General features: G+C 44.2%; 2 protein-coding genes across 6 annotated transcripts in view; both read right to left on the reverse strand.

Annotated features, from left to right (window-relative positions):
- The window catches only part of LOC137379228 (mixed lineage kinase domain-like protein), a 29348-nt gene extending 10183 nt beyond the window's left edge, over positions 1-19165 (reverse strand). For 2 of the 3 annotated variants that reach the window (XM_068049937.1, XM_068049935.1), the window contains exons 1-7: positions 19077-19165; positions 13242-13704; positions 12364-12465; positions 10149-10329; positions 5213-5310; positions 3708-3843; positions 2292-2376 (exon numbers count right to left, since the gene is read on the reverse strand). In XM_068049937.1, coding sequence (XP_067906038.1) covers positions 2292-2376; positions 3708-3843; positions 5213-5310; positions 10149-10329; positions 12364-12465; positions 13242-13704 — 1065 coding nt within the window. In that variant the 5' untranslated portion in view covers positions 19077-19165. Of the gene's footprint in view, positions 1-2291; positions 2377-3707; positions 3844-5212; positions 5311-10148; positions 10330-12363; positions 12466-13241; positions 13705-14797; positions 14985-19076 lie in introns of those variants that run through there. The other variant, XM_068049936.1, reaches the window with a different exon arrangement.
- Positions 19166-21472: 2307 nt separating this feature from the next.
- Positions 21473-24297, reverse strand: part of LOC137379060 (mixed lineage kinase domain-like protein) — a 76856-nt gene continuing 74031 nt past the window's right edge. For 2 of the 3 annotated variants that reach the window (XM_068049678.1, XM_068049677.1), the window contains exons 11-13: positions 23737-23877; positions 23523-23615; positions 21473-21740 (exon numbers count right to left, since the gene is read on the reverse strand). In XM_068049678.1, the coding sequence (XP_067905779.1) occupies positions 21673-21740; positions 23523-23615; positions 23737-23877 (302 nt within the window). In that variant the 3' untranslated portion in view covers positions 21473-21672. The remainder of the gene's footprint in view (positions 21741-23522; positions 23616-23736; positions 23878-24297) is intronic. The other variant, XM_068049679.1, reaches the window with a different exon arrangement.

A 24297-nucleotide genomic window follows, 5' to 3' on the forward strand; every position in this document is an offset into this window, starting at 1 on the left:
ACCCAAGCCCGCCCTGACTCGACCCGACCTGAGCCTGACCCGGCCATCCGGTTATTTACCTCCCGACTCAGAACCTCCACAAAGCTGCCGGGCATGCATGATGACGTCATAGCGATGTCACTCGCTCACTGCGCAGACTCAGTTTCGTCCCGGACTCCCAGCTCAGGTAAGTTTTTTATTTTTAATACTTACCGGCACAGCGCTGACTCTGCGTGTCCGGCCCGACCCGACCCAACTCTACTTAGACTCGGCCCAACCTGACCCAAGCCCGAAAGCTGGAGCCTGAAGATGGGCCCGACCCGACCTGAACCCGACACATGTTGTCGGATCCCGTCGGGTTCGGGTCGGGTAGCAGGCCTCTAATGCAAGCCACCCGGACCAGGTGATTTATCTACCCTAATCATAGCCAGCCTCTCCAGTACCTTCACCCCTCTCAGATTTTATCCCATCCATTGCCTCTACTCTCTCCGCTTCTACTGATATTTTGTCAGCCTCCATTTCCTTAGTGAACACTGATACAAAGTACTCATTAAGTATATTAGTCATGCCCTGCACCTCTAAGCATATATTACCTTTCTGACTCTAATAGTCCCCACTCCTCCTCTTACGACTTGCTTACTATTTACATGTTGGTAGAAGTTCTTTGGTTCCCTTTTATGTTGACTGCCATTCTATTCTCATATTCTCTTGTTGCCAGTCTTATTTTCCTCTTCACTTCCCCTCTCAACTGACTGTATATTGCCTGGTTCTCACCTGATGAGTTCACTTGATATGCATCATACGCCCTCTTTTGTTGTTTCATCATCATCTCTATCTCCTTGGTCAATGAAACAGCCCTGTTCTTGGTTCCTTTACCTTTCACCCTTGTTGGAATGTACCTAACCTGTACCTGAAGCATCTCTTCCTTAAAAATAACCCATTGTTCTGATACAGCTCTTCCTGTCAGTCTTTTGTTCCATTCTACCCTGGCTAGATCACTTCTCATCGCGTTGAAGTTTGCCCTCTTCCAATCTAGACATTCTACCTAGTTTTGTTCCTTGCTTTTCTGCATTACTAATCTAAACCTTATGATACGATGATCACTCTTACCCAAGTGTTCCCCCACAGACACTTTGTCCGCATGGCCCACCTCATTTCCCAGCATCAGATCCAGCAATGCCTCCTTTCTAGTTGGGCTGAGAACATACTGATCAAGGAAGTTCTCCTGAACACATTTTAGAAATTTCTCCCCTCCTTACCCTTTACTATGAAATTATTCCAATCAATATTTGGGTAATTAAAGTCCCCAATTTCACAACTCTGTTATTCTTGCAAATCTCTGTGATTTCCCTGCAGATTTGCTCCTCACTCTCTCTCACTATTTGGAGGCCTATAGAAATACCCCTTGTAACGTGATCATATCCTTTTTGTTCCTCAGCTCTAACCAAACGGATTCTGTCCTTGCCCCTTCAAGGACATCCCCCTTTTCCAGCACTGCAAAGTCTACTCTAATTAGGACTGCCACCCCACCTCCCTTTTCCCTTTTCTCCTTTTCTATCTTTTCTGAAGACTTTATATCCTTGTATTCTAAAAGCGCAGTCCTCACTACTTTTAAGCCATTTTGCTATTATTGCCACTCCATCGTATTCCCATACTGCTATTTGTGCTTGTAGCTCACCAACTGTATTCACCACACTTTGTGCGTTTACACATATGCATTATAATCTTGTCTTTAAATTCCTCATACTCCCTCTCAGTCCACTCCCATCTAATACGGAACTTCTCCATTCTCTAGTACTGTCTAACACTCTCACTCTGACCCCACCTAATGCTTTGCTATTTCCTACTCTAATGCTATCTGTCTCTTCCAATTCTCTGTGCACCTTGGTGTTCCTCTCTTGTATTATCTCCTGGTTCCCACACCCCTGCCAATTTAGTTTAAACCCTCCTCAATAGCACCAGCAAATCACTCCACAAGGAAATTTGAAGGAGTGTCTGAGGGTAATTTTCACTTTTATTGCCAGGCAAAAGAGAATGCGATAGTAAATCTGCCACTTGTTTGACACCTGGACCAATCGTCTTCTCCATTGAATGTAGACATGTCCTTCTATCATTGTCTTGGCAAAGATACAGCCATAATCAAATGTCCAGCCTCAGACAGACCCTGTAATCATTCAGACGTGCACCAACTCCATTATTATCACTGGTACTCAGACAGACCTCATTACTACAATACCATTGGCCAAATTCAGACAGACCTGTCGCCATTGCCTAGGCTGGGTATTTGTTGTCATTTCCCAATTCAAATGTACCTTTACTCGATAATCTTCATTGACCAGGAAGCTGGTGCTGCTAACACAGCAATGAAGACTGGCCTTCTCTTCCGACTGATGCAGCCTGAAATTAAACACAAGTCACCTTTCCATTTGAGCCACCGAAGTTCCCCGTGGATACTTTTCCACACATTCTAAGATGCAAAGCAGTGCACCAGATAATGGTCATTAGCAAAGAAGAAGCACTTTGCCAGACATACTGGACAAATACAAAGGTGCTTCCTCTGCAAACAGTGATTTGCAAGAGGTTTGGCCACTGAGTACTCTGGTGAGTTTAGTGGGGTGACCACATTTCCATTCTCTCTCAGGGCGCAGACTGACCCACTTTTCAACACCAGACTCAGGTGGATGTTGAACATAGCAACAACAAATTGCATTTACATAAGTAAGTTCTGATGAAAGGTCACTGACCTGAAACATTAACTCTTCTTCTCTCTCCACAGATGCTGCCAGACCTGCTGAGTAGTTCCAGCACTTTCTGTATTTATTCAGATTTCCAGCATCCGCAGTATTTTGCTTTTATTTTATTGTATTTACATAGCATCTTTAATGTAGTGAAACATCCCAAGGCACTTCACAGGAATGTTATCAAACAAAATTTGATACTGACCCACATGAAGAAATATTAGAAGATGGGGGAACTGAGTAAACTAATTTGCCGAAACACCGAAAAGGTTGGTGTAATGATACTAACTGTTGTTGCTGGAGTTCAATGGGGATAAGATTTAGTTAGATTAAGGAAATACCCAGTGCAAACCTAGATGGAAAGATGGATCGTGGGAAGGTGATGCCCACACCTCTGCACTGTTTGTTCTATCTGGTGCTGGCACTTCAGTTAAGCTCTTCTGGTAGGCAGAGACACACTACAGGGGTGGAAAATGCATCTCTGCAGCTTTACTTGGGTGTGGAGATCCAATGGCAGTTCACAAGATGTAGGGGGGACCAGAACGAGGGTCCATAAATATAAGATGGTCACTCAGAAATCCAATAGTGAATTCAGGAGAAACTTCTCCACTCCGAGAATGATTAGAATGTGGAACTTACTACCACAAATAATAGTTGAAGTGAATAGCACAGATAAGCACATGAGGGAGAAAGGAATAGAAGGATATACCTGTAGGGCGAGATGAAGTAGGGTGGGGTGGAGGCTTGTCTGGAGCATTGACACCAGCACAGAGCAGTTCGGTCAAATGGCCTGTTTATGTGCTGCAAATTCTATGTAACTCTAAAGTTCTCCCAATTTATATTGATGTGTCATTAGCTGCAGGGGTTTGAATCATCCCCAAAGCTGTTGTGTTCACCTAGGGCCACAGTGTCGCTTTCTACAGAGTTGGAAATTACATTGTGAGATTTCAGAAGATGCTGTCAGTTTTCCAAAATAGCCATTTGGCTTACCAGTAAACACCTCTTGCAGCGTCCAGTGACATCCGAACCCGTGTTGGCCAAGGTAGTGGCATCTCGCCACCCAGTACTTCCTTCAAGGTCCCGTGTTCGCAGTACTCCATCACAATCAAAAATATGGACTTGCAAACTAAGGGCACAGATACAGGAGGATCAGTTGTTAATTCAGTGCTTCTGCATAGTTTTCAAATGTGATTCCCTAGGAAAAGGGGAGCTGGATTGAAGGTGTCTCCCGCTGAGGCCCACAGCTTTCAAAATGAAATTAGGTTACCACGTGTCCAGTTTTGAACTGAACAGTCCAATTTTTATTTGGGGCCTATAACCTATGTGTGTTAACTTGCAGGACAGTGAATTGTATGAGAGTCAAAACTGGCCATTGTAAATGCCTAAATTATTTAATATATACTTCTTCAAACATCCAACTATTATTAAATACAAGTTATTTTTTCTTTTCTTCTCAATCTGATGAAGTGGAGCCCATTAACTAACATGGTTTTCAACTAAATTTCATCCACATCAGAACTTTAGTCATAATGGTACCCAATGGCCCTTCCAATCCTCCACTGTTGAGTTTTGACTTGAGCAGCAAGTTAGCAATCCTATAGATGACTAGGGGGAGGGGAGAGAAGGCTCTATCCAGGACTGTTGTTCAGCCTCAATTGAATTCCCCATTCAGATTTCCCAGTAAAGTATCTCTTTATATTATTTTGTTAAATCAATGTTCAAACTGGACACAACGCTATCGGGATCTCTACTACGTTGCAAAGTAACAGCCCATCAGATATGTATTTGTACCCCAAGACAAATAGGATGAGTCCATGACTTACATAAAAAGGATAAGGTTAGTACAGGACAAAATCAGTGTGAGGGAATCACCCCTCCTGCACTTCCTAATATAGGAAGATAGGAACAGGAATAGGCCATTCAGACCCTTGAACCGATTCTGCCATTCAATTAGATCATGGCTGATCTGTATCTTAACTCTGTTTACATGCTTTGGTTCAGTATTCCTTACTACTCTTCCCTAACAAAAATCTATCAATTTCAGTTTTGAAATTTTCAATTAAATCCCCCCCAGCATCAACAGCTTTTTAGGAAGCAAATTCCAGATTTCCACTACCCTTTGTGTGAAGAAGTGCTTCCTGACATCACCCCTGATTGGCCTTGCTCTAATTTTAAGGTTATGCCCTCTTGTTCTCTCAATTTATCCTATCAAATCTTTTAATCATTTAATAAACTGCAAAATCACATCATGGGATCAGTCATAACTGGATGCTAATCAACAACTTAACAATCCCAAGCCCAGGGAACTGAAAAATGGAACTCACTTCATTCTGGGAGCTCCGAAGCTGAAACCCCAGGGAGAGGAGGAACTGAAAGACAGATCCATCCAGTAATTTAACAGCAGATAGACCAATACTGTATTACTATAAATGCACAAGCACTCTCCAGTCATGGTCCAAATTCACACACTCGCAATTGTACCTGGGTGCACTCACCTTCCTCACTCATACAGATTCCATAAATACGCAAAATGTTGTCCGACCTGAACTGATTCATAGTTTTAGCTTCTCTCAGGAAAATCTTCTGAACCTTCCTGTGATGGGAAAAGAAGCGCCGTTACTCAACAGTGAAGAGATGGTGCGAAAGTTTGGAGATTAATTTACTGGCAATGTTACCACAGAGTGGTCAGCCACAGAATGGTATTTGAGGTCATAGGATCATAGATCTCATAGGACTGAAAAAGGCCATTCATCCTGTCATGCCTGTGCTGGCTCTTTGAAAGAGCTGTACAATTTAGTCCCATGCCACTGCTTTTTCCCCATAACACTGAAAATTAGTCCTCTCCAGTACATGTCATATTGTCTTTGAAAAGTTCCTGTGGAATCTGATTTGACCACCCTTTCAGATAGTGTGTTCCAAATATTAACAATCCTTTGTGTGAAGAGAAGTCTCCTCATTTCTCCTCTAGTTCTTTTGCCAATAATTTAAAATCTATGACCTTTGATTACCGATTCACTTGCCAGAGGAAATAGTTTATATCAGGATCTCTTTTATGTCACAAAGTAACAGTCTGTCAGATACGTTATCTGTGTTCCAATTCAAAAAGGATCAAAACTGCTCAATTTTGAATAACTCTATTAGATCCCCACTTAACCTTCTCTGCCGTAAGAAGAACAATCTCAGCTTCTCCAATCTCTCCACATTACTGAAGTTCCTCATACCATCCTGGTAAACGTCCTTTGTACCTCCTCCAAGGCCAAGACATCCTTCCTAAATTGTGGTGCCCAGCATTGTACACAATACTCCAACTAACCAGAAATCTTTAAAGGTTTAGCATGACTTCCTTGTTTTTGTATTCAATGCCACAGTTTACAAAACCAATTATCCCATGTACTTTCTCAACCACTTTATTAACTTGCCCTGCCACCTTTAAAGATTTGTGAAAATGCAACCTCAGATCCCTCTGCTCTTGAAACCCCTCAAAGTGCAGTAAAAGCTTTGTTATCCGGCATGCACTGGACCTGAGAGGTGCCAGGTAATCAGAAACTCTGGTTAATCAAGACTCGTATTACTACGGCAATATTTTAATTTTAAGAGAAATGATTACATGCAAAGAACAAGATGTACACATACAGAAATCTTGAGGCAGTAAAGATACATAGAATTCTTGAGGAACAGTAAATGTAATGTATAAATTACACTAAAGCACTAGATGTACAAAGCGATGAGGTGATAACTTGTGATACTGCATAAGCACAGTGATGCAATGACATGGACTGCTAGTAGCGCCACTAAGATGACTATCAGCAGCATCACGAACTACAGTACAGTAATGCCGAGAACAATTGGTTGCACTCGAGAATACTTGGCCTTGGGAGACAAGCCTCAGAAGATTTTGGAAATTCCGGATAATAGAGCTTTCCAGTTGGTAAAGAGCCACATAACAAAGCTTTTACGGTAGTTCCATTTACATTATAATATGAGAAAAAAAAATCTCTCTGGATGCTGCCATACCTGCTGAGTATTTCCGGCACCGCCTCTTCCATGTTATTTCTCCCAAAGCACTTCATACTAATTCGCATTAAATTGTATCTGCCTTGTATCTGCCCATTTCTTTGTTTGCCTTTGTCCTCTTGATGTCTGCTACTATCACACTCATTATTTGCTACATTGCCAAGTTTTGTATGGTCCGCAAGCGTCAACATTGTACTCCCTACAATCAAGTCCAGGTCATTTATATATAAAAAGAGAAGCAATGGTCCTAATATTGGCTCCTGGGGGATCCCACTGCACACTTCTCTCCAGTCGAAAAAACATCCATTTGCCCCTACTCTCTGCCTCTTATCTCTTTGGCAATTTTGTACATAAGTTATCACTGTCCCTTCAATACCATGTGCTTTTATTTTTCAAATAAGCCTGTTAAGTGGTACTTTATCAAATGCCTTTTGAAAGTCCATATATACAATATCTACTGCACTACCTTCATATACCGCTTTGTTATTTAATCAAAGATCTCAATCAGGTTAGTCAGACACGATGTGACTTTAACAAATCCATGCTGGCTTTCCCTTATTAACCCATGCTTCTCCAAGTTGTTATAGATTTAGATTTTAGATTTCAAGATACAGCACTGAAACAGGCCCTTCGGCCCACCGAGTCTGCGCCGAACATTAACCACCCATTTATACTAATCCTACACTAATCCCATATTCCTACCACATCCTCACCAGTCCCTATATTCCCCTACACCTACCTATAGTAGGGGCAATTTATAATGGCCAATTTACCTATCAACCTGCAAGTCTTTTGGCTGTGGGAGGAAACCGGAGCACCCGGAGAAAACCCACGCAGACACAGGGAGAACTTGTAAACTCCACACAGGCAGTACCCAGAATTGAACCTGGGTCGCTGGAGCTGTGAGGCTGCGGTGCTAACCACTGTGCCACTGTGCCGCCCCAAGGCGGGACCAAGGCGGGAATAATGCACTGTTAATTCAGTCCCACTACTCCACAGGTCATAACATATCAAGAAAGTTTCCCACCTGGACACTATATTTGTCCCCAGGAATAAAGCATATCAAACCAGGCTTCTTTAAACAACAATAACATCAACTATTTATTAGAAAAGAAATAATAAGTCTTAACTACTAATGAGATAAATCTATATATGAAAAGATTTTTAAAAACTCCATATTCTTTCTAGCCCTCATGCACACACACATACATTCAAACACCGGTTAACCTTTAGTTTTTTTTAGTTTAGTTTAGGGATACAGCACTGAAACAGGCCCTTTGGCCCACCGAGTCTGTGCCGACCATCAACCACCCATTTATACTAATCCTACACTAATCCCATATTTCGACCACATCCCCACCTGTCCCTATATTTCCCTACCACCTACCTATACTAGTGGCAATTTATAATGGCCAATTAACCTATCAACCAGCAAGTCTTTGGCATGTGGGAGGAAACCGGAGCACCCGGAGGAAACCCACGCAGACACAGGGAGAACTTGCAAACTCCACACAGGCAGTACCCAGAATTGAACCCGGGTCCCTGGAGCTGTGAGGCTGCGGTGCTAACCACTGCGCCACTGTGCCGCCACAAGGCGGGACCAAGGCGGGAACCTGTGGAAAAGGATTTTTTTGCTTTACAGCCGCTTCTTAGGAATGAAAAGGAAAAAAATAAAATGATTGAGTTTGTCACATTCTGGTCGGATGTTTCTGGTACAGTGAGGCGTCCCAAAGTTGAATAGTCGGATGCCACTCAAAGTCTCTCCAGGCAAGGTTGATGAACAATCTTTGATGGGTAGGCATTCAAGGCAATTTGTCTGCAGCAGGTGTCACATAGGTCTTTCAGCAAGGGTGTAGCAACAGGTCTACTTGGGTTTTGAAGCAGCAGTCTAGCAGCAGAAGCCTTCTTGATATTTCAGGATCTCCAAAAACACAGGAGGCAACAGGAACCACTCTTGAGGCAGGGATTCTTCAAAGACTGGAGGCAATAGGAATCTGCTATCTCTGACATACAGGGGTTTCTTCTCTGAAATGCAGTCTTCCACTACAGAGAGAAGTAACTCTTCTTTTTCCTGTGTCTTTTTTCTCTCTCCAGGCAGATCACAGCCACATTTCAAATGCAGAATTTCTTTTCAAGAAATGCAAGTCTTCTTTTACAGAGAGAGGTCTTTTTCTCTAGTCTCCAGGCAGGTCACAGCCAGATTTCAACTGCCTGCTCCTTATCCAACTCACTGGTCTTTTCATAATCCAAAAGTGAAACTAACTTCAACAATCAAGTCACATGACAATCATAAATCTTTACCTGTATTTCCCCTGCTGAGTTGTTTGGAAACAAGTGCCTTGCAGTCTGTGTATTTCACTCAGTTCAAGTCCACCAAGTTTCAGCACTAAATGTCCACAGAAAAAATCCTTTCCTCAGTTTTTAAAAACACACAGAATACTAAGTTTACAATACAAAAATAAAACTCTTGTAACAAAGTGAGAAATAATTTTGTCCTTGACAATGGTCTCTAGTATTTTCCCCACCACTGACTTAAATGGATTGTCCTATAGTTCCCAGATTTATCCCTTTCCCCTTCTTTTTTTACATAGGTGTGTAACATTTGGAATCCTCTGGTACTCTGGCACCACTCCCATATCCAACATCCTTTGCACAGTAATTTACTAATCCCAACCATCCTATCTAGTGGAAATGTTGATTGGGATCCCTCTTAGGGAGACCCCAATGTCCTCTCAGAGGGGGCAGAAAGAGTGAGAGAGAAAATTTTTAAAAAGGAAGATCTAACTCATCCTACTCCTCAGGTCTAGGTTCTACTTAAACCATTTTCACACCTTTTCTACCTTGAAGCAACACTTCATATCCATGTATGTGCAACATTCCTAAAAATTAAAATGTAGTGTTCAATAGCACCTCATTCAGAAAGCTGTAGACCCACCTGTCTAATTTGATTGTTTAGTTTATCAGTATATTTTGCATCAATCAGAAGAAGTGAAGGGCTTCTGTTAGCTCACACTTATAGGGGCTTGAATCTCCAGCCATTACCTCATGCCTTCAGAACTTGGCTGAGTCTTCACCCTCATAAAATTTCCTCAGATTAAATATTCTGCAGCTATACATTGGTTTACAGGAAATCACTATCCACTGCTTGTTGGCTGACGATACCATCTGAGCTCACTGCCAATTGGCTGATGAGACCACCTACACTCGCTGGCATTGGATGATTGTACTAACCAGACTCGTTAGTAACTGGCTACTTTCACTGCCCACAGTTACTATCCATTGGCCGACTGTACCACCCACACTTATTACTGATTGGCTGACTGTACCACGTGTACTCGGTGCCCATTGGCTACTTTAGTAATTATGCTCGACACACTAGGGAAGGTATGACCTATGGTTGTTACAATCCATACTCACTTTACATTGGCAGACTCACTAATGAAGCGTTTAATGGCGACAGGCTGTTTCAGGAACAATCCCTTGTAATATGCGCAGGTGTCTGTTCTCAGGAAGGGTTTACTGTCCTTCTGCAACTCATTCATGTTGATCTCCCGGACCTTATCCACTGGTGAATGGGAGGCTGCCTTTTTATCTGCACCTGGAATAAAAAACAGAGAGAGCAGAAAGAACGAGAAGGTTACAGGAGAACCAAATCACTATCCTAAACCTCTCTACAAGATTCTAGCAATATGTAACAAATGAATTTATGACTGCACATATAGGCTTTGCGGTGATGAGCTGTGCCAAGGATTATATTGTAACTGGGGCTATGTCTGATGATGGCAGGGAGAGGGTCAGTGTGAACTAAATAGAGATGGTAAATTGGAAGTAAGCATCAGGTTTGTGGACAAGGTGGACGAAGGTGTCAAGACAAATATACATTGTAAGTGCTAAACTGTTGTTAATGATTTCGACAGTAAATTCTCATTCTTTCTTAGAGTTGGAAGTATTAACAAATTGAATTCACAAGATAGGCAGCTAGGTGAGAATATAAAGCCTGGATCAATCATCCCAACAAAATCACAATCTGGAATTATCTCTGTGAAGGAGGGAAATTGTGTGGTGAGCTGTGATATGAAGCCGTCTACCATGTTTAAAATAGGGTATGTTGAGAAGTTTCCTTAAGGTGTATGGTTCCTCCAGCTTGTCACTGGGGATAGAAGGCAGTTTGCACACAGTATACTTAAATCTTTAAAAAAATATTGTTTTCTCCCATGTCTTTCCTCTCCTGTCTGTAAACTCTGTGGGCCATGATCTTTCATATCAATCAGGTTCAAATAGTGAGACATGACAATAATTGTGTTACACAGTCTGCCTAAACAGTAGTTTGTAAACTGACACTGCCCAAGTTTAATTTTTTAATATTTGTAGGTATTGTCTGTAGTAGAGCCACAGAGTAACAGGGGAGACAAATGATTATCTGTACGCAGATAGAGGGAAGAGTATATGTGTGACTGTGTGTATAGGTAGGTGAGTGTATGTGTATCTGTGGGTAGGTGTGTGCAAATAGATGTATGGGGGAGTGTGTGTGTGTAGCTGCATATGTGAGTCAGTGTGAGTTTATCTGTGTGCACGTATGAGTGTGTGTGTGTCTGCAGGCATGGATATGAGCATCGGTGAGTGGTGTGACGGAACTTGGGATAGCTTTCTATTTATGTGCGTGTGTCTATGTATTCCTGTGTATGTTGCACATGTGTCCATGTGTTCCTCTGTGTGTGCTCCTGTGTGCTTGTGTGTGTGTCTATGTGTTCCTCTGTGTGTGGTCTTGTGTGGTGGCACAGTGGCGCAGTGGTTAGCACTGCAGCCTCACAGCTCCAGCAACCTGGGTTCGGTTCTGGGTACTGTCTGTGTGGAGTTTGCAAGTTCTCCCTGTGACCACGTGGGTTTCCGCCGGGTGCTCCGGTTTCCTCCCACAGCCAAAGACTTGCGGATTGATAGGTAAATTGGCCATTGTAAATTGCGCCTAGTGTAGGTAGGTGGTAGGAGATTGGTGGGGATGTGGTAAAAAAATATGGGATTAATGTAGGATTAGTATAAATGGGTGATTGATGGTCAGCACAGACTCGGTGGGCCGAAGGGCCTCTTTCAGTGCTCTATGACTAATGACTATGATATGTGCAGTATTAGTGTGCATGTGAGGAACATGACCGCATACAGAATTCGATTCAATGAATTACATTCAGCAATGCTGCATCCTCGGTGAAGAACCTCACTCGATGAGATTACAGGTCACAGAATGGACTCTACAATGAGAAATGGGCACAGAGATTTGAATCACCTAATTTGCTCTCTTATGTCTTCTGCAACCAAAACAGAAGCAAGCTGTGGAACAGCACTGAGTGCTGTTATGTACAATAACTTGCATTTATTGAGCACTTTAATGTAGTATAATATTCCAAAGTGCTTCACAGGGCGGTTATCAAACAAAGATGTGGCTGCCTGATGGAATCAGACAGAAGAGACACAGACAGTTTAAGAATAGATGGAAGTGAAGATCAGGAAATAGCCAGCTGGTCTATCAAGTCTATCTCAAACTGAAATGGTGTAACTTCAGCATACCTTCCCTCCTATCTGCCCCTCCTTGTTCAAAACAGGAGCCACGGCCTATTCATACAGGCTTAATGTTACTCACTGGATATCATCATGGCCTTGATCTCCTTAATTTCTGCTGTCATCTCTTCCAGACTCTTCTTAATTGGTGAGTTTGCTGAGCAGTCATATTCATCAAACAAATCTGTGGGGATGCAATTTACAGAAAATTAAAAATGTTTCCCAAAGTAACAGTTATGATATCTTCAATCGCCAGAGTAGCAAACAGGAAACAAAGGACTGTGTAAATGTTGGGGGGATGGTGCCGGGGGGGGTGCGGGGGACATACATGCAGGGCTCAGTGTTGAAATCTGGACTTTTCAACATTTCCATAAATGATTTGGAAGAAGGTTGTTGATAACCTTGGGGGTAGTGATAACCTAACCCCTCCAGTGGAAAGCTAACAGGATCGGTCTGGACCCCCCTGTCTTCCGCAGTCCCTTTCACTCTCTATTGTAGGCAATAGAAATACACTGGATGCATTTTTATATACTGTCCTCATTAAGCAGCTGGGTATAATCCAGGAAATGTGAGCGACAATTAGTGGGGTAAGTTTAACCAGAGAGAAGGGTAGGGAAAAATAGAGGGGTGGCGGGAAGGGGAGGAATCTGGGAAGGAGTCCAATTTGCAAGACAATAGCCTGGGGGAGAGCATATCCTCAGGTGGGATTTCATCTGTGGGACTATTGCTATTAATGTTAAACTCCTGTCCAACAGCTCAACGGTCATGACAGGGCCGAATGAATTTACTCAACTGATGTCAGTTCTGAATTAATGGGCGCTTCAGGCACTTCCATCCCTTTCTGTGACAAGACCCATTTGGCATTGTCTATCCAGTGCTTCCTTGGTATAACTCAGCTTCTTGTAGCATGTACCTGGTCAGCAACCTGGTCTCATTGCTGACCCTCATGCTAGCTATTACCTTCCTTCTCTTCTTTGGAGGCTTTCTTCAGAGACTCCTCATCCTGCTGTCGATCCTCCCTGTCCTCTAGTTTCTGGGTCTCCTTTTTAAACGTACTCTCTGTTTGAGAGATGCTGACATGTAGGACCAGTATCAGCTGCTGTGCTGCGTCGCTCAGGCGGTCATTGATGTGTTCGAATTTTTCACGGATGTCCGAAGCACTCAGAACCTTCTTGATTGTCCCCCAGCTGGTGAAGCTCTTCACCAGACCTTCTGCATTTTGTAGCGTAACTTCCAGCTCTCTCAATAGCTTGTTGACATTGTGTTTCTCCAGGAACATCACATCCTGCATCATTTTCACCGATACCATCAGCATCTCAATCCGAGAGTGCAGGCGCTGACACTGGTTCTTGTTCATCTTCACTTTTCTAAGGTGAGCGTAAATGTCTGTAGCCAGCGTAATGATTCTGGGAATGTGTTCCATCTGAGGAAAAGGGAGAAAGTAGAACAATATTGGATACAAAAGTTGGAACACGTTCTTCCCATCATCAATGGGACCTAGATGAGTTGGGCATATAACACACAGTTAAGTAGACATATGCCATTACCTCCACAGGAGTGCCTCCAATCATCTGCTGTAACTGGCACAGGATCCACATAAACACTGGAGAAATGGCGTAAATTACATTTTACTATACAAGACTGCTATATAAATGTAAAGTGTTGTTGTATATTTGAAGTACTGACAATATAAGGATTTGCATAGTTGAGATGTTGACCATTTAGGATGTTTATATTGTTGAAGCACCTCGGGACGTTTTATTATGTTAAAGGTGCTATAGAAATATAAATTGTTGTTGTTGTTGTTTATGCATGTCACATTATGCATTCGTGTAATGGTCAAGAGGCCTGGACAAATAAGCAACAGCAGTTCAAATCCCACCATTGTCAGTGCGATAATTTAAAGAATACCTGGACATAAATAAATCTGGTATCAGTAAAAGTGACTGTAAAGCTATTAGATCATTGTCAAATCCCAACAGATTTACAAATATTCCTTTGGGATGGAAACTTGCTCTCCTTACCTGGTGTGGCTTATGTGATTCCGAAAGAAGACAGCCCACCACCACCTTCACAGGGCAACTAGGGATGGGATGTTTACATCCCATGAATGAATGATAAAGAAGTGTTTAAAAATATTACTTTATGCTCACAGAGCCAGAGTATGTGTGTTTGTATACAACTAAGGAAATATTTGAGAGCATTTGTCACACAACAAACATCAGATTTTACATAAAATGCCAACAAATCACAACTGAATAACCTGAACAGAACTCAGAAAGAGAAAGAAGGCTAGTGATTTCCTGATGTGTAGTCTTCTTTCTGACGTTAAGATAACCTGAAGAGTTTGTTGAGAAAGGGATCAAACACATGCTAGTCTGCAGAAATCTCTAAGACTAATAATTGGCCTCCTAGCGAGCTCTCTAGTTAGGACCATGCATGCATGGATTTGTTTATAGTTGATTTGACCCAAATTGTTTTGGCTGAATTGAAAATCCAGGAGGTTGCATACATACGTTTTAAATTTATCGCACTCCTTTTCTCTGCTGTCTGTCCAACAAGATAAGCTCCTGCAACTGGCAGCCAAGTTTCCAATTTCACTTCCTGTATAACTCCTTCAAAGTTTACCCTCTGACTGCTGGGATTTCTTATCGCCACCTGATAACATTGAACCTCAGCAGCTATTCAACACTTCCTGGAAACACCCTGGCTCCTGTACTACACGTCTCCCGGGGAGGTCTCTCCACTTTTGCACAGAGTTCACCTGCTCCATTCACTGCTGTTTGTCACTCTGAAACCATCGTCAGACACCATCTGCTGGGGCTTTGTGGTTACTGTAGGCAACAGCAGAAAATTCTATCTTGAACTTCCAGGGGTTAAATTGAAAAACCCCTGAAAACAGGCATGGGGAATTGCAATGCGGGAATGCCCCATGCCCATTCAATGTAATGCAGGCAGCATGCCAACTTCATGATGCTTGTTTATTATAAGTGCTTTCTGCATACAGCCAGCACTAACTGCCTTGTTCTTTTACTGCATGCATCAACAGGGGGGGAAAATATGGTCACTTCTGAGTAAAGCCTGGCTTGGTTATGAAATTAAAACCCGATCCAGGCCCAACCCAACAACAGCCAACCCGAGCCCGACCCGAGCCCGAATCTTTTAATTTTTTTTAAATGCCCGATCCGACCCGAACCCGACACACATTCGGGTTTGGTCAGGTAGCCAGGCTTTAGACCAGTGAACGAGTACAGGTGCCAGTTGTTGATGTACCCGTGTTCAATTAACATCATAAAGTTTAAAAAAAAAACAACAAACACTGATTTCAAACAGGCGAAGGTCCTGCGACCCTGAGCACTCGCGGGAAAAAAAGTATCCACTTCAAGAAATCATGCAATGTAACAAACAAGCTTCTGAACTGTATCAAAAAAATCTCCGTGGTGAATTCAGGTTGGGAAGTTTAATCTCCCTTTTCCAGATAATTTTAAATCCTTGGGCCAAGTATAGATAAAAGCAAGAGCTCAGTTAATGTTTCTATACCTGCCTCTTCCCCGGGCTTGTCAGTTTCTCCCAGATTTGATAGATTTCAGTGTAAGGGTTAATTTCACTCGGGTGCTTTATGGTGGAACTTGTAGCTGTTTCTTTTCCCTCCTTTCCCCCTCACTCTTCTCACTTCTGATTTCCATTTGTCCTGATCTCAGTCTCTCTCTCTCTCTCTCTCTTTCCTCGCTGTCAAACCGAAAGTAGGCTCCAGACTCTGCCTTCCCACTGTCTCTCAGGCACTCAGTCATTTCTCCACGATTTGATGCTCTCTCGCTGGCTTTAAAAGGACAGAGAACTGCTCTGTTTAAAAAAACACACACACACATGCACTAAAACGAACTAAATGAAACATCTAGTGAAAGAGACTTGTGAGGCCAGTGTGCTCTGAGTTGCTGGGGTAAGTGCGGTTGAGAATTTCACACCTCGATATTTATGTGAGGGTGTCAGTAATAAGATGACAGCTACCACCTGGAGTCTACCGACATATGTTTTCAAACAGGAAGAATAGTGCAGATTTCAGAGCACTGCACGTTTCCCGCCTTGATGTCCCGAATGCTCATTTGAAGATTACTCCCTGGAGCAAGGCAGCATTGTCCACGTCCAGCCAGACCCGCCCCGAGCCCGAATGCTGAACCCGGAAGAGAGACCCGACTCGACCTGAATCCAACAATTGTCATCGGGTCTGGTCGGGTTCAGGTCGGGTAGCCACACTTTACTTCCGAGCACCACCTAAAACTAACCTGCACTGATTAAAGCTAGGTTGCAATGCTTAAAGGAAGGTGAATTGTGGCTGCTGGAGGCATCGAGATCATTGAGAATAGTGTGCTGTGCAACACTGGCTGACCAAAGGACAGGGGTTGCACCAAGGTTTTCGGACTCTGTACTGGAGGCCTGGTGGAGGAGGTGGAAAGGAGACGACATGTCCTGTATCCTCAGGGGGCAGGAGGCCCTCCAGATACAGGATGAGAAGGAAATGGGAACAGATAGCCGCAAAGGTCAATGTTAGGAAACTAGCCCCAAGGACCTGGATTCAGTGCCGCAAGAAGTTTAATGACCTCACACGAGTGGTCAAGGCCAATAATTGCATCTTCAAATGCCCTATCTTGCCAACTGCACCATTATGTTCAGCCACTGCTCAATTCATCACACTCCCATCACTAACCTACCTCAATCTCACAAACATATCACTGTTGCAAGCCTCACACATCTTACAGCTTGCCCACACTGCCAGCTATTCAACCATGACAGTCATATCACCTAACCAAGTTGCATGACAATCACTGAGATACTTCCCTCTCACTTGCAGGAGAGGGTGGCAGACAAGTAGAGGCAGCAGGAGCTAACCAGAGGGGGAGAGGACAGATGCATGTCCTAACCCTCATGGAGGAGACAGTGCTAGTCATTATGGGAAGGGCCATTGCTGAGGCCATGGCCACCAGCAGGGCTGAGTCCATTGAAAAGGACAGTATCCCTGTACCTAATCCTCCTTCTCTCATCTATTTCCCCCTCATGCAATCTCTTCTGTCTTAAAAGCTGCCAAGGGTGTGAGCATGCATTTCTTACTTTCTCCTCTCCCCTCACTGCAACCTTACCCTCGCCCCTCTTCCCTTTCAGATGCCCAAGACCAATAACCTGCTCAGGCAGTGGAGAAAGACTAAGAAGAGCGGCACAGTGGTTAGCACCGCAGCCTCACAGCTCCAGCGACCCGGGTTCGATTCTGGGTACTGCCTGTGCGGAGTTTGCAAGTTCTCCCTGTAACCGCGTGGGTTTTCGCCGGGTGCTCCGGTTTCCTCCCACAGCCAAAGACTTGCAGGTGATAGGTAAATTGGCCATTGTAAATTACCCCTAGTATAGGTAGGTGGTAGGGAATATGGGATTACTGTAGGGTTAGTATAAATGGGTGGTTCTTGGTCGGCACAGACTCAGTGGGCCAAAGGGCCTGTTTCAGTGCTGTATCTCTAAATAAGAGTGATGATGAAGACACACCATAACTCAATGGCATACTTATAGATACCGGCACAGATACTGACCCTGCACCTATCATAGAGGATAGCATAGAGCCTGAGCTGCACGTGGTGAGACACGGGCACAGGTGTGCTGCAGGCAGGGCAGGGGGAAAGGAGAGAGCTGAGAGCCGGAAGTCCATCAGCATTTGCCACACCACTCACTGTAGACTTTTGAAACAAGTCTGGAAAGCACCAAATATGTGCAGAATTGTAGCAACAGCCAGAAGAAATCACTCAGTAAGTTACCTGCAAATGGTTAATGATCATTTCAAATAGGACCGGGGGGCTATTCTTCCTCTTGCTGAATGTCGTGTTTAGCTATGCGATGTTAAGAGAGGACATGGGCTGGAGTGTGGAGCTCCAAAATAGCAAGGCGGGCCACAAACCAGCTGCTGATTGATGTCATGATTCGCTTGCTCTGCATATTTCCAGCAGACATGAAGTGCCCATGTGCTAATCCCTTTACCAAAATGACATCTGGCGTGCCTTACGTCAGAAGTGTGTGCGCGCGCATCGCGAAGGCCATTTTTGAACCCCCAGGAGGCCTCAAATCGCCCAAAAGATGGGCATTACTGAACCCAATTTCATCCCCAACTTCTTTCTTCCCCTTCCTGCGCCCCATCAATTCAATTTTCCCGCTTCTCTCTCTCTCCTGAAGGCACCAATTATTGTTGGATTGTAACGTCACAGGCAGCAGCTAGTCTCTGGGGGATCTTGCTGTGTGAGTATTCTTCATGTGTGGGTGTGGACAGTGAAAGTCAGCAGGATATTCAGTTCCGTCAGCGCAGAGAAAGCTTTGTTAATGTAACAACTTTCACAGCATCAGGGCGTCCCAAAGTATTTTACAGCCTATGAAGTAGTTTTGAAGCGTGGTCACTGTTGTAATGTAGGAAACACAGTGGTAAACAGGAATTTCCACACAGCAAGGCCACACACACTTTAATAAGCTAGATAACCAGATCCACTTTTAGTGATATCGTTTGAGGGATAAATATTGGCCAGGAAGAACGCCCCTGCTCTTTGAAATGGTACTATGAGATCTTTTATGTCCACTTAAGAGAGCAGATGGGGCATTGGTTTAAAATCTCATTTGAAAGACAGGGCCACTGACAATGAGCACTCCCTCATTACTGCATTTAGGTCTTTAGAGTGGGGCTTGAGTCCATGATCGTCTGACTCAGAGGAGAGAGTACTACCATTCAGACACAGCTGATGCCCTAAAAGTACATGTAAATTAAGTTTTTACCTTGATTGACTCAATCCTGCTGCTGTGCTCAGACTGGTTGCTCCTCCACAGTTTGCTGCTGCTTTGCTATTAAATGGCTCCTGCTCCTTTCTGTTTTGCTGCTTCCTTCCTTCCTTCCCTCCTTCACCAGAATTCCCCAAAATCCCATTGGAAATTCCCAGCCTCTCAAGTCCTGGGAATTTCCAGATTCACTGGGTCCTAGTGCCTTCCGTTGGTTGCTCCTGATTGAGGACTGTGTTGGGGACAGGTGGGACTTGGCTTCTGGCTCCTTCTAAAGTGCACTCAGAAACAGGTAGATACAACCCATGAGCAGGACAGCTATTTAAATGCACCCACCAGCCCATGCACGCACGCAGCAAGACCTGGACAACATTCAGATTTGGGCTGATAAATGGCAAGTAACATTCATGCCACACAGTGCCAGGCAATGACCATCTCCAAAGCCATGTACCCTTGGTATCCAACAGCATTATCATTGCTGAATCCCCCAACATCAACATCCTGGGGCTCACCATTTACCAGAATCTTAACGGGAACTGCCATATACATACCATGGTTACAAAAGCAGGTCAGAGGCTGGGAATTTTGTGGAAAGTAACTCATCTACTGACTCCCCAAAGCCTGTCCACCATCTCCAAGGCACAAGTCAGGAGTGTGATGCAATACTCTCCACTTGCCTGGATGGGTACTCATCTCCAACACCATCAACTCCACCATGCAGCCTGCTTGATTGGCACCCCATTCACCACCTTCAACATTCACTCCCTCCATCACCGCAGCACAGTGGCAGCAGTGTGTATCATTTATAAAATGCACTGCAACAATTTGCCAAGGCTTCTTCAACAGCACCTTCCAAACCCACAACCTCTACCGTCTAGAAGGACAAGGGCAGCAGACACATGGAAACATCACCACTTGCAAGTTCCCCTCCAAGTCACACACTTGACTTGGAACTATATGACCATTGCTTCACTGTCACTGGGTCAAAATCCTGGAACTCCCTTCCTAATAGCACTGCAGGCGTACCTTAACCACATGGACTGCAGCAGTTCAAGAAGGTGGCTCATCACCAGCTTCTCAAGGTCAATTAGAGATGGGCAGCAAATGCTGGCCTTGCCAGCAATGCTCACATCCCACGAATGAATAAAAAAAAGGCACTGCACTGCAATACAATCTAGTGTCGCACCTCTGATATGTGCACTGCCTGATGTGGAACTGAACAAGTTCCAGGTTCAATTCCTGTTCTGTGTTGATACTCTGTTGGTGCTAGGCTCTCTGAAATTGGTCTCAGTCCCCCTGATCCTAGTTAGAGGCTCTATGTGTGTGAACATCAAGTGAGGATAAGATTGGGTTCAGCTGTGATGCTCCTCTTGGTTGAGCAGCTGACTGACTTTCACTGTCAAGGCTCACATAGGAAGAATGGTAACTTGACTGAGTTGTGATGTATGTTAGCAAGTGGTTAGCATCTCAAATGAGGAAGGGGAAGATTTGAATGAAGCCATGTTTGACATTTTGCATGTTGACTGCATCTGGGTGAATGTTTTACAGAAATAAATTTATTTTCATTGTTTCGGTCTGATGTGCTCTGATACTTCATGGCCAGGTTTCAGAGTTACGGATACACTTCCAGGCCAAAGGTTTCTAGCTGGGTCTATTTTGGAGTATCTCAGAAGAGTGACAGTGGGATAACCCAAAGCCACCAGGAGTAAAACATCATGACTAGTGCCCCCCCTAATTAGGTCACTACTAATGCACAAATAGTCCACCTAACCTAAAATAAAAACTCAAACAAAATCACAACCTGGCTTGTTTCATTAATAATAGTTAACATTCTGTGGTGCCCACTGATCACAGAAGGCCTCAAGCTTAATCCCTGATTAGGGCACTGCCTACTCACTCTCCAGGGCTACTTGGGCACCAATAAGACTGGGGACAAGACGCAGGCAGTCGGGGTTTCCAGCCAGGCCTACTTTACCCCAGTGACGCTTGAACCACAAGTGCCCCCTCAGACTGAGGAGGTCTCCACAAATAAAATGATCTAACATGGAGCCCAACTAAGCTAAGAAGTGTAGAGGCTGGGATTCCTGCCTGGTGATGGGCTACTTCTCAAACTTGTTACTCTTTACTCATTTGGGTGTGGAGACAATGCTTCAGTGAGTGAGCCACAGGCTGGAATCTAATACACAGATTCAGGTGATTTGTATACAGAATAATGGATACCTGTAAGTGAGTTACAGGTTGGAATCAAATTGAGGGGTTCAGATGATTTATATTCAGAATAATCGATAATCAATGATTTGCTCTGCGTTGCTCAATAATCCAGACCCAATGGATAAGGCAGGTAAATGTGCAAACCCTGCTGTGTGAACAGGAAGGAAATCACTCCCAGACAGTCGGAGAGTAGGAAGCACTTTATTGCAATTAGCTAACTTTTGCTGCTCCATTAATGGGTATGAGGGGGGAGTTCACAGACAATCTATCGACACTACACAAAGCCAGATTCTGAGTGAGCTTTGTGAGATGCCTATGTGAATGTAATGGCCTGGAACTGGCATCAACGATTGTGAAGCATGGTGACCAGATGAAATGGTGAGATTCAGTCCCATGATTCCTTTGTTACTGTGGAAATTCTGTTCAGAATGTTCTTCAGCCTGTCGACGATAGCTGAAAGAAAGAGGAGAGAGAATGTTTTATGAGCTGTGCAATGATCATTCTAAATTTTCTTTGTGAGCGCAGCCTGTTTATTTAATGTGCAGTACCTTTAAATTTTTTTGCTTGCACGCACACACATGATATCTTAAAGGGAACAGCTTGTGAGCAGCTGTATGCAGTGTAAAGGGAACATGGTGCTTTGTACCAGCAACAGAACAAGCAACATGAGAAATAATCAGGGGTTTTACCCATCACTGGGTAGAGTCCTAGGCCCAACCATCTTCAGCTGCTCCATCAATGACCTTCTCTCCTTTTAAGGACAGAAGTGAGGATGTTTGTTGATGATTGCACAGTGTTCAGTACCATGCGTGACTCCTTAGATAACTGAAGCAGTCTGTACCCACATGCAGCAAGACCTGGATAACATTCAGGCTTGAGTTAATAAGTGGCAAGTAACATTTGCGCCACATATGTTCCAGGCAATAACCATCTCCAACAAGAAAGAATCTAAGCATCTCCCTTTACATTCAATTGCATAACAGTCACTGAATCCCCCACCATCAACATCCTGGGGGTCATCACTGACCAGAAACTGAACTGGACCAGCCATATAAATACTGTGGCTACAAGAGCAGGTTAGAGGCTGGGAATTCTGTGGTGCGTAACTCGCCTTCTGACTCCCCAATACCTGTCCACCATCTACAAGGCACAAGTGATGAAATACTCTCCACTTGCCTGGATAAGCACAGCTCCAACACTCAAGAAGCTCGACACTATCCAGGAGACAGTAGCTCACTTGATTGGCACCTCATACATCACTTTAAACATTCACTCCCTCCACCACCAGCGCACAGTGGCAGCACTGTGTACCATATACAGATAAGCTTCAGCAATTCGCCACGCCTCCTTCAACAGCACCTTCCAAACCCTTGACCTCTATCACCTAGAAGATGCATGGGAACACCACCACCTACAAGTTCCTGACTTGGCACTATATCGCTGTTCCTTCACTGTCGCTGGGTCAAAAACCTGAAACTCCCTTCCTAATAGCACTGTGGGTGTACCTATAACACATGGACCGCAGCAGTTCAAGAAGGCGGCTCACCATCACCTTCTCTGGGGCAATTAGGGATGGGCAACAAATGCTGGCCTAGTCAGCGACGCTCAAATCCCATGAACAAATAAAAAAAAAATCAGTGCCGGGCATCAGACAGAGCCCCTCACATCACATGTTTCGCCTCATGGAGACCAGAGAGCGATCTTAGCTTGAACACTGGGCTGTGCCTGCTCCCTCAGCTTTGTAGGGCACACCCAAGGAAACTCTTCTAGACCAATTCCACCCCTACCCATAGTGAACAGAGGGTATTGTTGTCGGAACTGCCATTTGGAGTGTTCTCATCTGGGAGATTTCATTTGGTGACCCTTGAATTTGATGTATCCTTGGAAGTTTCATCAAATGATCTCCCGCCTCCAACTGTCCTGCCCTCACACTCCTGTCGTAGGTCACCTGACATGTCCATCCTTGTGGCACAGTGCCTTCCCATGCCAATTGAAAAGCGAACAGACGCTTTCTTACCAGATTGGATGAGTCTTGACTGCAAGTAAAACAGCCTTTTTCCTCTGTCTCCAATATTTTTATAACTGATGAACAAAAGTGTTGAAAGAAAATTGAATAAAAACTCTAGTTTTTCTCCCAGGTTGCTGACAGCAGTGTATAGAAGATAAATCTTTAATTCTTGGAAACTCCAGGACAATCCTGGACAGTTAGTAACCTAGGATGACCCTCACACACACCTGTCTGTATCTGTTCGCATACTGGGTGTAGTGGGGAACCATTCAGGAGATGGGCTGTAGATCTCTGCTGGAGACACATGTAGATACTGCCTGCTGTGAGGTGTGGAACAATACACAAACCTTTACAGATCATGAGCAAGATAAAATGAACAAGCTGCCTGCAGTTTAGCTGAACCTCCCGCTCAGGAACCCCAGCTATAAAAGCGCTGCCTACCTCCAGCTTTTGGCCTCTCGAAAGGGTCAAAGGCACGACATTCATCGATCAGCTCATGTAAGTCCTTGGGACAGTCGCTGGGCAGAGGCTCTCGGACTTTTTCCTCACAGACCTTTTGGCGGATGACCTTGTCGCTACAATCTGCTCAACAACATAGATGGACTTTAAGACGGTTGTTGTGCCTCAGTGCAACGTAGAGGCTGTAAACTGCATTTCATTGTGATCAAACTCCTTGTCTGTACAATATATCTGTACTTGCAGCATGAACCCACCCAGAGCCCACTCTACCCCATGTTCTACGGAGTCACTCCCAACATGGGCTCCATCCATAAATCCCGTGAGCCTCAATTTCACACCCAATGGGGCCAATCAAGATGTCAAGGCCCAGATTTCCAACATCCAGGCGTGTGATGGAATTAAAACAAGACATAAAACCTGATAGGAATCTGAGGGGGAGAGATGACAGGCTCAGAGGAGCGTGAATTGCATGGAGGAAGCTGAATGCAGGGGGCAACTGGGCTCGGAGATGAATGTAGAGGCAGTCCCCTAAGGGGAGCTGGA

Source organism: Heterodontus francisci, chromosome 17 (genome assembly GCF_036365525.1).
Source record: "Heterodontus francisci isolate sHetFra1 chromosome 17, sHetFra1.hap1, whole genome shotgun sequence".
Taxonomy (NCBI): domain Eukaryota; kingdom Metazoa; phylum Chordata; class Chondrichthyes; order Heterodontiformes; family Heterodontidae; genus Heterodontus; species Heterodontus francisci.